The sequence below is a fragment of the Nannobrachium achirus genome (assembly GCF_963921795.1).
Source record: "Nannobrachium achirus genome assembly, chromosome: 1".
Lineage (NCBI taxonomy): Eukaryota > Metazoa > Chordata > Actinopteri > Myctophiformes > Myctophidae > Nannobrachium > Nannobrachium achirus.
Genome location: NC_137810.1, coordinates 51,771,879 through 51,787,039, shown reverse-complemented (window position 1 = coordinate 51,787,039; position 15,161 = coordinate 51,771,879). Strand labels below are relative to the sequence as shown.

The 15,161-nt window shown below is 40.2% G+C and overlaps 1 protein-coding gene across 1 annotated transcript; it reads right to left on the bottom strand.

Annotated features, from left to right (window-relative positions):
* Positions 1-809: 809 nt before the first annotated feature.
* Positions 810-14,560, bottom strand: rex1bd (required for excision 1-B domain containing). The gene is made up of 5 exons (XM_080723787.1): positions 14,445-14,560; positions 13,344-13,426; positions 11,121-11,325; positions 2,950-3,038; positions 810-903 (listed from the first exon to the last, which is right to left on the bottom strand). Exons 1-5 carry the CDS (start codon positions 14,445-14,447, stop codon positions 831-833), a joined length of 453 nt encoding a protein of 150 aa, XP_080579913.1. The 5' UTR covers positions 14,448-14,560; the 3' UTR covers positions 810-830.
* Between the last annotated feature and the right edge of the window lie 601 nt (positions 14,561-15,161).

Here is a 15,161-nt window from a genome sequence, read left to right as displayed (position 1 = left end):
AAACATAGGGTTTTTCAAAAAACCTTAGAAGGATTCAAAAGACACTTATAGAATCGGGTCAAAATTCTAATTTTCACGATTTAAATTTTTTTTCTATTTAACTATTTTTCAATAGTTAAAGCATAAAATAATGATACACAATATGTGTACCCGTTCTAAATGGGTACTTGCCATCATTGGAACAAACGTACACCCATGTATAAACTGTACATATTGTACTGTGTCTCATTGACTTGTGTGTTTGGAAGACAGTTTTATATTGCATATATTTTTGTAACAATATATTTAATAAACCTGACTTGATGATTTCCATACTTTTTCTTTTGGTCTATTTTTAATAAGGGTTCAGAAATATACGTAATGATTGATTGTGCATAATATAGAAAGAACAGTGAATTTAATTTGTCTTGGAAAGTTTTTTTTTTTTTATTGTTTCAAAAAAACAATTATCAGACATAAAAATCTGCATGAACTTCAGGGAATTATTTGACATTTTACGTTAACATTTCAGAATATTTTACAAATACCATAACACCAGAAAAACGTTGACTTTTCGCTGAGCCACGCGCTGCACTGGACGCGCCATGCATGCACAAACACACAGCTTGCGTCGGAGATGCCATCCCTGGGTTAGGGGTTGAGACTGCGGTATTGAGAAGGGAGAGGCGGGGCGAGCCAGGCTTGGATCAATAAGTGCAACCGGCGATGAGTCCAAGGTGGGAGCTGCTCTCAGCAGTCGATCAATCAGCCCCCCCCCTCACCCGCCCATCAATCCCTGCCCGGTGGTCCGGACTGGAGGAGCGGCCAAGGGGCCTCCTGGGAACCGCCTGTCAATCACACTCCTCTGAGTCGTACTTAAAGTCCTGCATGATCTCACTCAGAGACTCCTTGTTCTTTATGATGCTGGAGAGAGAGAGAGAGAGAGAGAGAGAGCAGGGGCGTCAATTGGGTATGGCAGAGGTATGCAGCTGCCATACCCTGGGTCCAGCCAGGGGAGAAAATAAAAGTTACTTTTAAATATAAATCCATGAATGTCTCTTTGTCTATGTGCGCTGGTTATTATTATGTTGTTAAATTACAGTAAAATAACTACAAATGCAAAATGTAACATAATGGTCACTTTAACAAGGTATTATAATTATATTCTCCACACTTGTATTCTCCCCAGCTTGACAAAATGGTATGTTACCAGGTTTGCAGGTCAGCTGCACAGGTGCAATGCATTATTGTTAATTGTGGCACGTTTACTAACATGCTAAGTTTAGCTGAAAAACCATTCCAGGCTGCCATATCCAGCCCAAGAAACCGTAGAAACCTGTGTAAAAAACTGACAAGTCTTTTTTTCTTTTATGCTCACAACGCCTCGCCTCGCGCTGCGAGGCGTTGTGAGCATGTAGATCTGCTATTTTCACAATAGAACCGTGTTATCCAAAATGTAATGCCTCTTTTTCACGAGGACTCCCATCTTTGACATACCCTAGCTTTTGCTGAACTGACGCCACAGAGAGAGAGAGAGAGGAAAAACACAACAGAATGGAGGAATAACATTTAGTTATTTAGAGAACACACTGTTCTCTAAATATGCCTCTGAGACTGTGTTTGTCACTCAAGGTTCCCCTAGCTCAGTGGTTCTCAACCTGTGGGTCGGGACCCCCAGGGGGGGTGAGATGATTAACCGAATGTGCAACATTTCTTTTCTCTCTCAACAGTAAACAGACCAACATAAAGTTTAAGTGTATAGAGGGTATCTGCACATTTCTAAAGTGATAATTTAAGGACTTTTTAATACCTCACCATATTGTGAAAATAGCAGATGTAGATTGTCTATTTTCACTATAGAACCGTGTTACAAAATGTAATGCCTCAACTATTAGTACTCGTCAGGGTGTGTGTGTGTGTGGGGGGGGGGGGGGGGGGTTAAATTATGATTATTTTGGGGGTTGCGGCCTGAAAAGGTTGAGAACCACTGCACTAGCTAAAGAGGAAACCGTTCTGAATGTTTATGAGGCAGAAACCTCTTCTCTCCATATTCTAACTTTGTGTTTTTTTTTCTTCTGTAAATTAACGCACTACATACAGCGTCACACACGAAAGTAGCAGATATACTGCTAAAATGAGCTTGTAGATCTGCTACTTTCAGTATTTCTTTAATTTTAATACTGAAAAGTAACTGTTTTGGGCAGTCACTGTTTCCACCCAACAGTGACAATACGATGGAAAGATAGGGTTGTAAACTGCCTTACCAAGACGTGTAAAACGCCAGATCAACTCTCTGTGGTGCAATTTACGGTGCAATTCTTTCTCTTGGAAGCGAGGACATTCTCACAGAGCTTCCTTAACAAACGAAGGCCTTCTTGTTTTGTGCAGAAGCCCAAGCTGCACAGTAAAGTCCTCAGTGTTAAAGCTGCAATCCATAGGATGTATTTCCTTTCCGGGATTTGAACCCAGGTCTCCCGTGCAGCAGACAAAAGTTCTACCAGTGAGCTAAGACGAAACACCCGCTTGGGCAGGGGAGATATAGTGCTTTAAGCTCCAGGCAATACCACTAGCAAACACGGTCTAAAACTTTCAACCGGAAAGAGTGAGATCACATCCAACCACTGCAGATGTGCTCGTTATATTGACCATAAAAAAACAAAAAACAAAGGCATTTTATTCACTAAAACATTTCTGGATTGCGCCTCTGAGAACGTAATAAAGTTAAATTAACACAGGATTAAACAGTTACAAGTGAAGCTGAATGTTGTGGATAAAACATTTTACTTTATTCAAGCTTAGCTCATCTTTAACGCAACAGTCCAAATGCTTCAAATGTTTTCATATATATATATATATTTATGCCAGCAGGCAGTGGCAGCATCACATGGACAGAGATAGTGCAGGAGGTAGGTGAAGGGGTCAACGGGGAGCTAAAGTAGTAAAAGGAGGAGCTGTAAAAGCTGCTCTTACTCGTGCTTGATCTCCTGAATCTTCTCCTGACAGCCCTCGTCTTCTGGGTGATCCTGGGCCCTTTGCCTGGCCAGCTGCAGCTTGGCTGTCTGTGGACAAGAGAGGCACATCACATCAGACATATGCAAACCATTCATCAATGTATGTCGGGGCTTAGAGAAAGATGACGCTGGGATGAATTACAGCGGTCACATTGCAATGCTCCCAGAAATTTGCCAGAAATGTATTTCTTTTTATTGTTATTGTTAGAAAGCATACATAATGCAAGCCTTTTTGCGAAAAGGGTTACGCTTCATTTTTATACTCCGCCGTTACGGCGGTGCCGTGCGTCCAAGACAGCCGATCTGCAAGCCCACGACGCGTTGCGACACTGCGCGTTTGTGAGCATGCAGATCGGCTATTTTCCTCGCGCGAAACCTGCCCCAAAGTGTACAATAACGAAGTATAAATCTGGATTTAAGAGTGAGAAGCGAATGCTCTCAGGCATTCTCAGTCGTAGGACATGCGGTTTGTGTGGAGCCAGAGTCATAACATTTTAGCACCAGTCTGACTCAAACAGGCTGACCATGAAGAGAGGGAGGAATAGATGCGGCCGCTGCTCACAAATCGCTGACTTGACACGACGTTACTTGTAAAAGCATCACAGCGTTAATTCCCAGAATATTTTTGATACCTTTCTGTCAAAATGATACCCTGAGCTCCACTCTTGGTATTCCAGTGGTGTATAAATTAAATATATTAGAATGACCTTGAACCATACATTATTATCTGGAGAACTCTAAACATTCCACTGACATTTTTACCATAAACTTCCAACCCTGAAATACACTTTTTTTTGTCTTTTCTACATGAATTCTGCCTCCTTGTGGTTGACTTGAGTAAGTATACCAGACATTAACATTGGTGTGTAACTCCACATAACAAAATGTGTTTTATAATCGCTAGATATACAAAAGAAATATACTATAGCACTCACTTAACTTTAAAAAGAATGTTTCATTCATTCAATCAAGGTTCTATCTCTGCCTGCTTTATAGGTGGGGATCCACGGGCCCAAAAGCTCAAGAGAACGGGTTGAACCTGACATGGGGATGCTATACTTGTTGTTATTTTGCTATACTTCCCAGATACACAGAACACATGTGTGAACAACACCACGTTAAGAAAAGAAATACACTCACAAACCTTTCCAAATGATTTATAGACATTTTTACAGGAGCTGATTAACCTTTCAACAGGCCACAAATACCTGTGAAAAAGGTATTGGACACACTGGCTGCAGCAAGAAAAAGACAATGAGAAAATAGCTACGAAAATATGTCAAATTGTCTTATTAACATTTGCAGCAAAGCCAAAAAAGTTATTTTTACATGGCACTCAAATCTAAGGTCTATGAGGAAGAGAGTGCAATTGTCCAAAACCTGTACATGGTGCAGGACTTGGATGAAGACAAGAAGCTGGAGGTCTCTTCAGTCACGAGTGGACAAGTTTCCCAGCATCCCTGTTTAAATTTAGAACGGGTACACATATAGTGTATCATTATTTTATGCTTTAACTATTGAAAAATAGCAGATATACAAGCTCACAGCGCGGCACCGAGTGCCGCGCTGCAAGCTTGTAGATCTGCTATTTTTGAAAAATCGTGAAAATTCGAATTTTGACCCGATTCTATAAGTGTCTTTTGAATCCTTCTAAGATTTTTTGAAAAACCTATGTTTCTATGTCAGCAATCTGGCTAGCCATCGGCAAAGAAAAGGTCCTTTTCACTTAACTGGAGCTCAGTTAGTCTGTTCTTGAGAGACTACTATGTCAGTGGTTCTCAAACTTTTTCATGTGAAGGACCCCCAAACTTATTTGGCCACGGACCCGCATCTCAAAATATTTAGTTCCAGGGACCACCCAGAAGCAAAATTTGAGTTATAAACGTTCGCCTTGAAAATACATATTCAAAGATTTAAAGCTATACTGTGTAAGTTGCTCAACTAGTGGTCAGTAGCGGTATTGCTTTTTTCGGCCGTTTTTCGGCCGGAGTCGTCGCGGACCACCGCCGCGGACCACCGGAGCGGCGCCAGCAAACCACCGCGACCGATAGTAATCCGTGGAGGGGTAGAACGCATGGTAGAACGTAATTTTCTGGCCAGGATTTGTGGATTAAGAGGTTAAAATCCTTCACCATGGTAAACACTGTAGCCAAGCGGAGGCGCTTCCTGGAGACCAGAGCAGATAAGCTGTGATTGGCCGGTAGTGTACCATGTGTGCATGATCGGCGATGTGATTGGGCAACGTATACAGATGATGCAGATTACGTCATTTTGGCGCGAAATCCCGCCCCTGTCACTGCTAAGAAGAAAACATATAAAGAGAAGGCTTCAGAAGCTGAAAATAACGGAGTGGGTGTTCTAAAACTTTAGCGATTTAACAGTTAGGACAATTTTAAGATTTGTTTTATAAAAAAAGTTACATGGTACAACTTTAAAAAAAAAATTGCGACTTTTTCAAAAATAGCAGATCTACAAGCTCGCAGCGTGCGCTGTGAGCTTGTATATCTGCTATTTTTCACTGGTTAAAGCATTTAATAATTCTAGGCCTGAATGGGTTAAGCCAGATCCAACCCGTGACCAAGAAGGGAAGAAGGCTGACCAGTGACTACTTGGCTGCAATCAAGACATCCATTGGTAGCTCATGGAGGGTTCGTGGTAGGGATGGGACCATACGCGATATTATCGTTTATCTGATAAAAAACACTCACAATAGTCGTATCGTGGAGATTTAATTTATTTTGATATCGTCCTCCGTCATGCACTGGGATCAATTCACCTTTTATTTGCCGAGCTTCATATCCGGGCAATTGGTAAAAGGTACTTATAATATATGTACTTGATGCAGTCTTTTTTTCACTCTCATTAAATATCTTTGCCAAAAAATAGCCGATCTACAAGCTCACTAGATCTGCTATTTTTTGGCAAAATGTTCCACCCCAGGATAATGGATGTTGATTATCGCGATAATATCGGAAAATCGCGATTTCTTTTGGCACAATAATCGTGATATGACATTTTCATATCGTCCCATCCCTAGTTGGAGGACAGACCACCACCATTCACAGGCATTCACCAAGTCCCGCAGATGCAGATTTGTGGCCCGTTGAAAGGTTAATCACTTCCTGTTCTTCACAAGTGAGTGGATTGAAAATCTAATTGTTGATGTCATAATGTTACACTTTCTGTCTCCTTTTGTTCCTTGGCTCTTGGGAGTCGTCACCATGTATGGCATCGTTCATATCCAGGTTACCATAACCTTAGTCTGCTCTGAAAGTGCTGTTAGAACTGGAAGAGCTCACATGTATTTCTACATGGCTGCTGATTGATGCCAGTGAAAGTTCTGTCTTGGCATCAGGGTGGTAGGTTTTCTCACGTGCCATGTCTGTCCAGACAGCATTAAAACAGCATTCAGTTTGATGTACAGCGAACATCCCATCCTTGAATTCTCTATGGGTGTTTGGAGCCAGCGTAGGTAGGCATCTCATTGATTCTAGATAGTGGGGCAGGCGTGTTACTTGTAGCGGCCAGCAAGTTATGGTGACATATTTTCTACTTCAGCCAGGTCTTCCTCCCACAGGCCTGTATGTCAAGTGTGGATGTACTGCTTCAGAATGATCACAATAGCCGGGGAGCCACTGGGCCAAAATGAGAGAGGACCTGTGATGTCATGACATACTCCAAATTTTTGTTTGTCCTATCAATTTGGTCAATAAGGTACACAGAATGAGAGGCCTGCTCTGCCGGAAATCCTGCGAAAAAAAGTTTCCCATTGACTTCACTATACTGGAAAAAAACACACCAAAAAAAGTAGCATGTGAGGGGTCAAACTAAGGGTTCTTCATGATTCTGAATCCATTGCAAGCATTTGTTTTGCATGAAAAACATTCCTTGGGCTAGATTTCAGCCTCTCAAACCTGTGAAAAGTGATGAGTCATCACTTTTCACCGTTATTTTGGTCCGTTTTCTAGCCCAAGGAATGTTTTTCATGCAAAACAAATGCTTGCAATGGATTCAGAATCATCAAGAATCCCTAGTTTGACCCCTCACATGCTACTTAAAGCATATTTTTTTTGGTGTGTTTCTTTCCTTTATATTGAAGTCGATGGAGTGAATATACAAATGGCCATAACCTTTTTTCGCAGGATTTCCGGCAGAGCAGGCCTCTCATTCTGTGGACCTTGATGACCAAATTAATAGAAAAAACGAAAATTAAAAGTATGTCATGACATCACAGGTAACATCCTATTCTTTGAGCTTTTGGGCCTGTGGCTCCCCGGCTACAATGTCCATGTACATTAGCCAGATTTTTTTGCAAAAAAAAATCATGATTTTTCAAAAATAGCAGATCTACAAGCTCGCAGCGCGGCACTCGGTGCCGCGCTGTGAGCTTGTATATCTGCTATTTTTCAATAGTTAAAGCAGTCAATAGTTAAAGCAGTCAATAATCCTAGGCCTGAATGCTGCTTCAGAATGATCACAATGTCCATGTACATTAGCCAGATCTTTGTGCTCAAACATACAGTAACAGCTCTTTCAGCTGGTCTGCAATGCATGTACAGCCGTGGCTAAAAGTATTGGCACCCTTGCATTTGTTTAAAAAAAAAACACAACACACAATCATCTAGATTGTGCACAGTGAAGGAACATCAAGGTCTCTGGAGATGGACTTGGAGCCTTCAGATTGCCCATGTTTTGGATCCTGACAATTCTCTCCTTTTTTATTTGGTCCATGCTCAGTGCGTGACACAAGACAGCAGAATGAGGGATTTACTCCATTTAAACTGGGTGGATTAGCGGTTACTAAAGATTTAAGTCAACTTGTGGACTCACCACAGGCGAGTTCCAGATGAATAGCCTGCTTGAAGCGTTTTGCTATGGCAAAACGCTGAGGAAAAAGGCTACAGACACACGCACAGCCACTCTATGGAGCGGTTTACCACCGCTCAAAAATATGTTTCCATTTGCCAAGCTTCTGGAAGATCTTTTTTTTTCTTCTGTTTTACAAATGCAAGGGACAAGGGGGCCAATACTTTTAGTCACGACTGTACATCCTTTTCTGACAGGGCATCTACATAGCTGGACATGGATGGTAAGCACAGATATGTACACACCAGGTCCTTCTCTTCAGTGATCAAGCACCTGGCAAATGCTTCCCAATGCAGCGCAAACATGGCTGAATGTATCATAGTGCGGTCACATAGCATTACGTAGCAGTCTTGATCATTGATTTGTTTGATTTGTAATCTTTTCTTTTACAGCTGAATGACAGAAATCTTAGCAGAATAGAATGACATTTTGGCTGATGTCATAACTCAAGTTGATCAAGTGTGACCAAACAGGCCACCACAACGTGTAATTGTTTTGGGAATTTAGTTTTAAGTTTGTCTTGGTTTCTATTTGTAACTTTTATATCTCACATGTATGCCTTTTATTTGTTTCCAATTCCTAGATGTAATTTATTTTCAACAGTGATGTTGTTGAATTGCATTGTATTGTATTACTCGAAGACACTGCAAATGAGTTTAATGGCTCATGTAATTTAGAGAATAAATAAATCTTGACTAAATCTTGAATGAATTATTACTATTGAAGTAAAGATGAAAATAATGTAAAATAATACCAAAAGCCGGTGCATTTTCTGGAACAGAAATGGCTCTAAATCGTTTGGCAAGGTTGTGAGTGTATTTCTGAACTTGGTGTTGTCCGCACATGTGTTCTGTGTATCTGGGAAGCATTTATTGACAGCCTACACAACCCACCAAGGTCTCTGAGAGAAAGAATCTTGTTCACATTTTACGGTCAAAAAATAAAGGCTGCGTAACACAAAACACAAACAAAAAGTATATCATGCCATGTCAGGTTCAATCAATTCTTTTGAGCTTTGGGGCCTTTGGATCCCTGACTATTTAGCAATACATCCAAATGCAGACCTACGAAGCTCACAACGCGTCGCTACATGACACTTTGTGAGGCTGTACATTGTCTGTTTTCTTTAAAGAGATTTATGCAGAATCCCAGGTCAACTAAGTATATAGGGTTTAAATGGTTAACCATCATTTGGTGGACATTTATCGCCAGTATCTGCAAAATTGGATTTATTGGTTATATTTACAACCAACGTTAACAGTAGGGCTGTCACAATTATTACATAATCGTCTAATCGCAATTGTTTGACTTAATCGCGATTATTTTTCATAATCGTTTCCATGTTGAGAAATGTTCATATCTTTTTAAGGAAAAAAAATATAGTGGAAAAAAGCCGATCTACAAGCTCACAACGCGTCGCGATGTGACGCATTGTGAGCTTCTGTGTCACATCTACCATGTGCAACTTCAAAGTCTAAAAGCCAAACAGAAATTTAATTGTCAAGGATAAAAACACGATTAAATCGTTAATCGCAATTATTTGAGAGACAATTGATTGTTATGTAAAATGTCATAATCGTGACAGCCCTAGTTAACAGTAAAACAGGACAGGTGTCCGACTCTGAGCTGGTAATATTCACTGCTCTTCAACGTTCTTCAACGTTTTTCGGTTCTCACACCCCCGCGTCTGCCTCCACCTCGCCAAGATCTATCTTTTGAGGGGTCCCTGGTTCCTGTGCGTTCGGCCATTCCGGAGATACACTCCTTCACCCATGCTTCACCGTGCACCCGAGTATAGAGACACACGGGAGACTACAAATATGGCTGCCCTAGCGACCCCACTCCAAGATGCGCTGTGATTGGCCGGCAGTGTATAACCCTCGCTGTGATTGGCCGGTAGTATGATGACGTCATTTTGCCGCGAAATTCTCCCCCCCTCAAGTCAAGGCTCATAGAAAACATATAAAGAGAAGGCTTTTGAAGCTGAAAATAACGGAGTGGGGGTTCTAAAACTTTAGCGATTTAACAGTTAGGACCATTTTAAGATTTGTTTTATAAAAAAAGTTACATGGTATAACTTTAAATGATAAGGGTGGGTGCCTAGTGGCTCAAGCAGTCTATTGGTGCTCAGACCATATGCTCCTTGTGAGCGCATGGACCCGTTCCAATCAGACTCTAAATTTGTCTCGCATGTCTCTGCCCTTGTGTTTCCTCCTCGCTCTGTCTACACTATCTGAGAAATAAAGCATAAAAATGCCAAAGAATACATAAAGTACGTTAGCCAACACCAGATACAGTTCAGTTCTCCAGACAATTACTCACTGTCACAATATAAAGTTGTTCAAGGTGGAAGTAAAATGCCTGTGTTAATCACAATGATATATTATACAGGGCAAACTGTGACTTGTTTTAACCGTTTTTATAGGCTATGTTGACAATAACAAAAATACAAAACTACACTGGCCTTTTCCTTTAAAATCCTCTGGCGTCTGGCATTTTGTTTAACTAGATTTTCAGCCATATATTGCGCTGATCAGAGCAATGGTCATCAAGTTATGAACATTTGAAGTGTTAAACACTGCTGTGCCCATACAGTATGTACTGTATGCAATTTTCTTTTTGGATTTGACTATTTTCATGGCAGACCCCTAAACAGTGTTTGTGCAAAGTTTGGTCTGGATTGGAGCAAAGGGGTACCTGTGGCCCCCGGGGCCCCCAATATGGTCCCTCCCTGGTATGGCAATACCCATTATCATAGCACTTGGAGCTCATTCTATGACGTCTGTACTATGATGTCACATTGATGACATCAGGGATCTCCATGTATAGGCATAAAATAGACACAGACAGACAGACAGACAGACAGACAGATACAGAGATACTTGGATTTTGGGTCGTGGACAAGCACTTCCCGATTGGCATAACGCACCCTTGGGTCCTCTGTGATGCACACAAAAAGTTTGAAGACGATTGGCCAAACGGTCCTCAAGTTATGCACGAGACAGGCAGGCAGACAGACAGACACACACACACACACACACACACACACACACAGACACACACAGATACCATGCATTTTCTTAACTTGAAACCCTGTCCAACTTTCGGGTCCCTACTTAAACGTTGAGAAACAGACACTGGGCATTTCCCATACCAAATGTGAAAGCGGTTAACATTATTCATTGATCTCCCCTCATAATGTCTGAACATAAACGACAACAAAACAAAACACCAGAGCCAGTCAATATCAATGTTCCTTCCTACCAGCTCGAGCTTCTGCTTCTCTTTGCTCTGCAGTTTGTCAATGTGCTCGGAGAGGTCTGGCCTGTCAAAGTCCTGATGCAGTTTGTCTTTGATCTCCAGCACTTCTTTGGAGATGCCACAGAAGGCCTGCGTTATCTCGTGCACCAGCTGTCTGTAGTGGTCAAAGTCATAGTGGGGGCCCGTCCTCAAGTAGGCCTCGTGTCCTCTGGAAGAAAGTTAAAAGTCATCACATTAACCACAACAGACCGCCGTGGAAACACCCGTTATAATTTCTGGGGAAATTGGAAAAGAGAATCTGCACACCATCATCAAGGCAAAGGAGATTATAACAGGGTTCCCACACATCTTTACCAATTAATTTCCAAAACTTTTCCAGAATATTTAACCCGATTTCCAGGACTATATAACAATAATTCAGATCAATAACGAGTCGCTTACTCCTATGCGCAATGCCTAAAGACAGGTAGTGTATGTCAGTGGTTCTCAACCTTTTCAGGCTGTGACCCACAAAATAATCATATTTGAACTGGGGACCCGGGCACCCTGACGAGCACTAAGAGTAGAGGAATTTTGTATAACACGGTTTTATTGTGAAAATAGCCGATCTACATGTTCACAACGCCTTGCGTTACAACGCCTCGCAACGCAAGGCGTTGTGAGCATGTAGATCGGCTATTTTCACAATTTCTGCCTCTAATATTTTACAATTTGGCCAATGTTTAAGTTGTCATTTCAGAGGTATTAACAAAATCAATAACCAAAGGACCTTCCAGGACCCTTGAACAATTCCAAAACTTTTCCAGTACTGGAAAAATATTTTTCTAAATTTCATGACCGTGGGAACCCTGATCAAGGCAAAGGAGATTATAACGTACTCATTATCCTTTTCACTCGAACCGTTGGACGCGCTAGTGATGGAGTAATTCAACGACAGAAACAATAATTATTAAAAAAGCTAAACGTAGGGCTGCAACTATAGATTATTTTCTTAGCGATTATTCTATCGATTCCTTTTTCAATAAATTGAATAATCAAGATGCATTTTTTTATATTTAAAAAATATCAATAAATAGACATTTAAATAGAATTTTGCGGCCCTATGCTCCACCTAGGAGCCTACAGGAATAAGTCAAGTCAAGTAGATAGAATTAGACAGAACTTGTAGAGATTCTGAGTAAATCAATTAGTCTGATTAACCACGTACGCCATATTACTTATGTTGTAGGGTAGGTGTGTCACGCAAAAATACAGAACATTTGTCAAATTGGTAAAAAATCTAAAAAGGCTCTACACGTTGAGCTTGTAGATCTGATATTTTAAAATGCTCTCCCCAAAATAGAATATTTTATTAAAAATGATTTTCCTTTTTAATATAATGTATTAGCTCAATTAACTGTTGCACCCCAACAGAGGTAATTGGTATGGAAAAGTAAACTGTTACTTTTCAGGATTCATATTCAAATATTGGTAAAATTGTACATCCACAAGCTCAAAATGCATCACGGTTTCAAGATCTGCTATTTCTGATACTTTTCGTGTGAGTATGATCAAGTAGGGCATTCATTCAGGAAAAACACAAAAAGTTAAAATATGCAGATAAAGAGGTTTATGCCCAACAATACACTATGCCCAGCACTTAAACTGTTGACACATTTTAGAATAGAATTAGTTGCATGTAGGGCTGTCACGATTATGACATTTTATATGATGATTAATTGTCACCGAAATAATTGCGATTAACGATTTATTTGTTTATTTGTTGTTGACAATTACATTTCTGTGTCGCTTTTAGGCTTTGAAGTTGCACATGCCAATCATGACACATAACTTAAATATACAAAGAAATTACTGACATATTTGACAATTGTATACTTAAAAAATAACATTGCTAGTGGAAATAGCTGATCTACAAGCTCACAACGCGTCGCGAGCTTGTAGATCTGCTATTTCCACTACTTTTTGAAAGTGTTTGAAACTATATTAACATTTTAACATGGAAACGATGCGACGCGTTGTGAGCTTGTAGATCTGCTATTTCCACTACTTTTTGAACGTGTTTGAAACTATATTAACATTTTAACATGGAAACGATTATGACGATAATGCAAAATAATTGCGATTCCCTCAAATAATTGCGATTAGACGATTATGTAATAATTGTGACAGCCCTATTTGCATGCAAAATTATAACATGACAGATATTGTGAGCTTTGGGTCACTTACTCCTCAAAGAGACTATAGGTTTCAACACGCTCAGCTTGCAGGGCATAAAAGCGCTGGATCAGGTCTTTAAAGTCTGAAGGTACCTATAATGTGATAGAGATGATAACAATCACCATAATAATACATATACATGTAGCCAGGTTGTACATCATAATTACACAGTCATAATTAACCAGCTAGAATGCGGCTACCTTTTATCACATCGAAGTCCATTATTTATTCACCATTTGAGCTATGGATCACCATTTGATGAGATTTAGCCACTTAGACCCAAGACTTAGAATATTTTGTTATTGTTGGATAGGATTTTGTCCACAATTCTATGCTGTAGGCTATTGATGTCGTGGTGCCATAGGAGAGATAACAGGAAAGGTTGACCATATTAACAATTCTTCTGCATTCGCTAATTGTGTAGACGTCTTATAAATTAAGTAATGCAGATGCTATGTTTAACAATAATTTAACTCTTGAGAGCATGAACTGAAACCCTTATGGGTCCATTTGGTTTCATTTTACGCCCTCAAGAGTTTAGAGATCTAATAAGGGTCCATTTGGTTACCAACTCTCCATCATTTAGCCTGGGACCACCTGCAACCCCTCAAAGACCACTGGTTGAGAACCAGATTAGGCTACAGCATCACATTAAGTACATGATGACTGACTTTTACTTTGTACAAAAATCAAACGAGAATCTGAAAAAGTATTAACACATTAGAGGGTCACTAAAATCCTAGAACGTTACGAGGCAATTCATTGTAATCTGGTGGTAGCCTTGTATCAAGACTATCATTATAGATGTATTTATTTTATGGAGTTTGACATTTTTATATCTATGTACGAAAGTAAAAATCGGCCTCGATATAATACATCTATGATATTCTTGATCCAAGGCTAGTAGTAGTAATCTGTGTTCAGCAAAATAAAACACACACATTTTACATAACTGCAGACAAAGCTGTGCAACTCTTCACAGTTTACAGTGACAAGCTAGCCACATGCTTAGCTTATTAGCACATGTGGGAATACATAATAGCCGGGTGTCTAAAGACAGAAGATAACGTTAAACTATGACATAAGATAGATAGGCTACAACATACATACCATAGTGTGAATATTGTTATTGAGCTTCAACGGAGAACTTTACATGATCATGATGATGATGATGAGAGTCTGTAATGCTTTATCGCTGCATGTCTGCCTGGCTCCTCCCACCCCGGAACCAACACAACTCAACAGTGTATCTATTCTGCATCTAGCTTGAGGAAAGACCCAAATTCAGAGTGAACATTTTTAACTAAAATCTTTGCTTCTGGTTCTGGGGGTCCCCGGAACAAAATATTTTGAGATGGCGTTCCGCAGCCAAATACATATCATTTTGGGGGTCCTTGCCCGCTGATATAGGCCGATACATGTCTTCTAAATCCTAACAGTTTTCTGAAAAACTTAGGCTATGTTGCTTTATCAGTGGTTCTCAAACTTTGTCATGCAAGGACCCCCAAAGGGATGTGTATTTGGCCGCGGACCCCCATCTCAAAATATTTTGTTTCAGGGACCCCCAGAAGCAAAGATTCTAGTTAAAAATGTTCACTAGTCTGATTTTGGGTCTTGCCTTAAGCTGGATGCAGAATAGATACACGCAACTCAACACAGCCCGTGGTGGAGGGATTTCAAAATAAAGGATTTACATACCATACAATAATATTTTTCAATTTTCAAAGATTTAGCAAATAAGTCAGATCTTGGGATGGATTGATTGATGCGTTAATCAACTTCCTGCATTTTATTGTTTGCTTAGTTGAAATCAGCCTGCACTGCAGT

What these genes read in the sequence shown, in the direction of transcription:
- rex1bd (XM_080723787.1), bottom strand. An exon ending in AGAAGCAGAAGCTCGAGCTG is followed by an intron (nt 3,039 to 11,120) that starts GTAGGAAGGAAC and finishes TCTTGTCCACAG; the next exon opens with ACAGCCAAGCTGCAGCTGGC. An exon ending in ATTCAGGAGATCAAGCACGA is followed by an intron (nt 904 to 2,949) that starts GTAAGAGCAGCT and finishes CTCTCTCTCCAG; the next exon opens with CATCATAAAGAACAAGGAGT.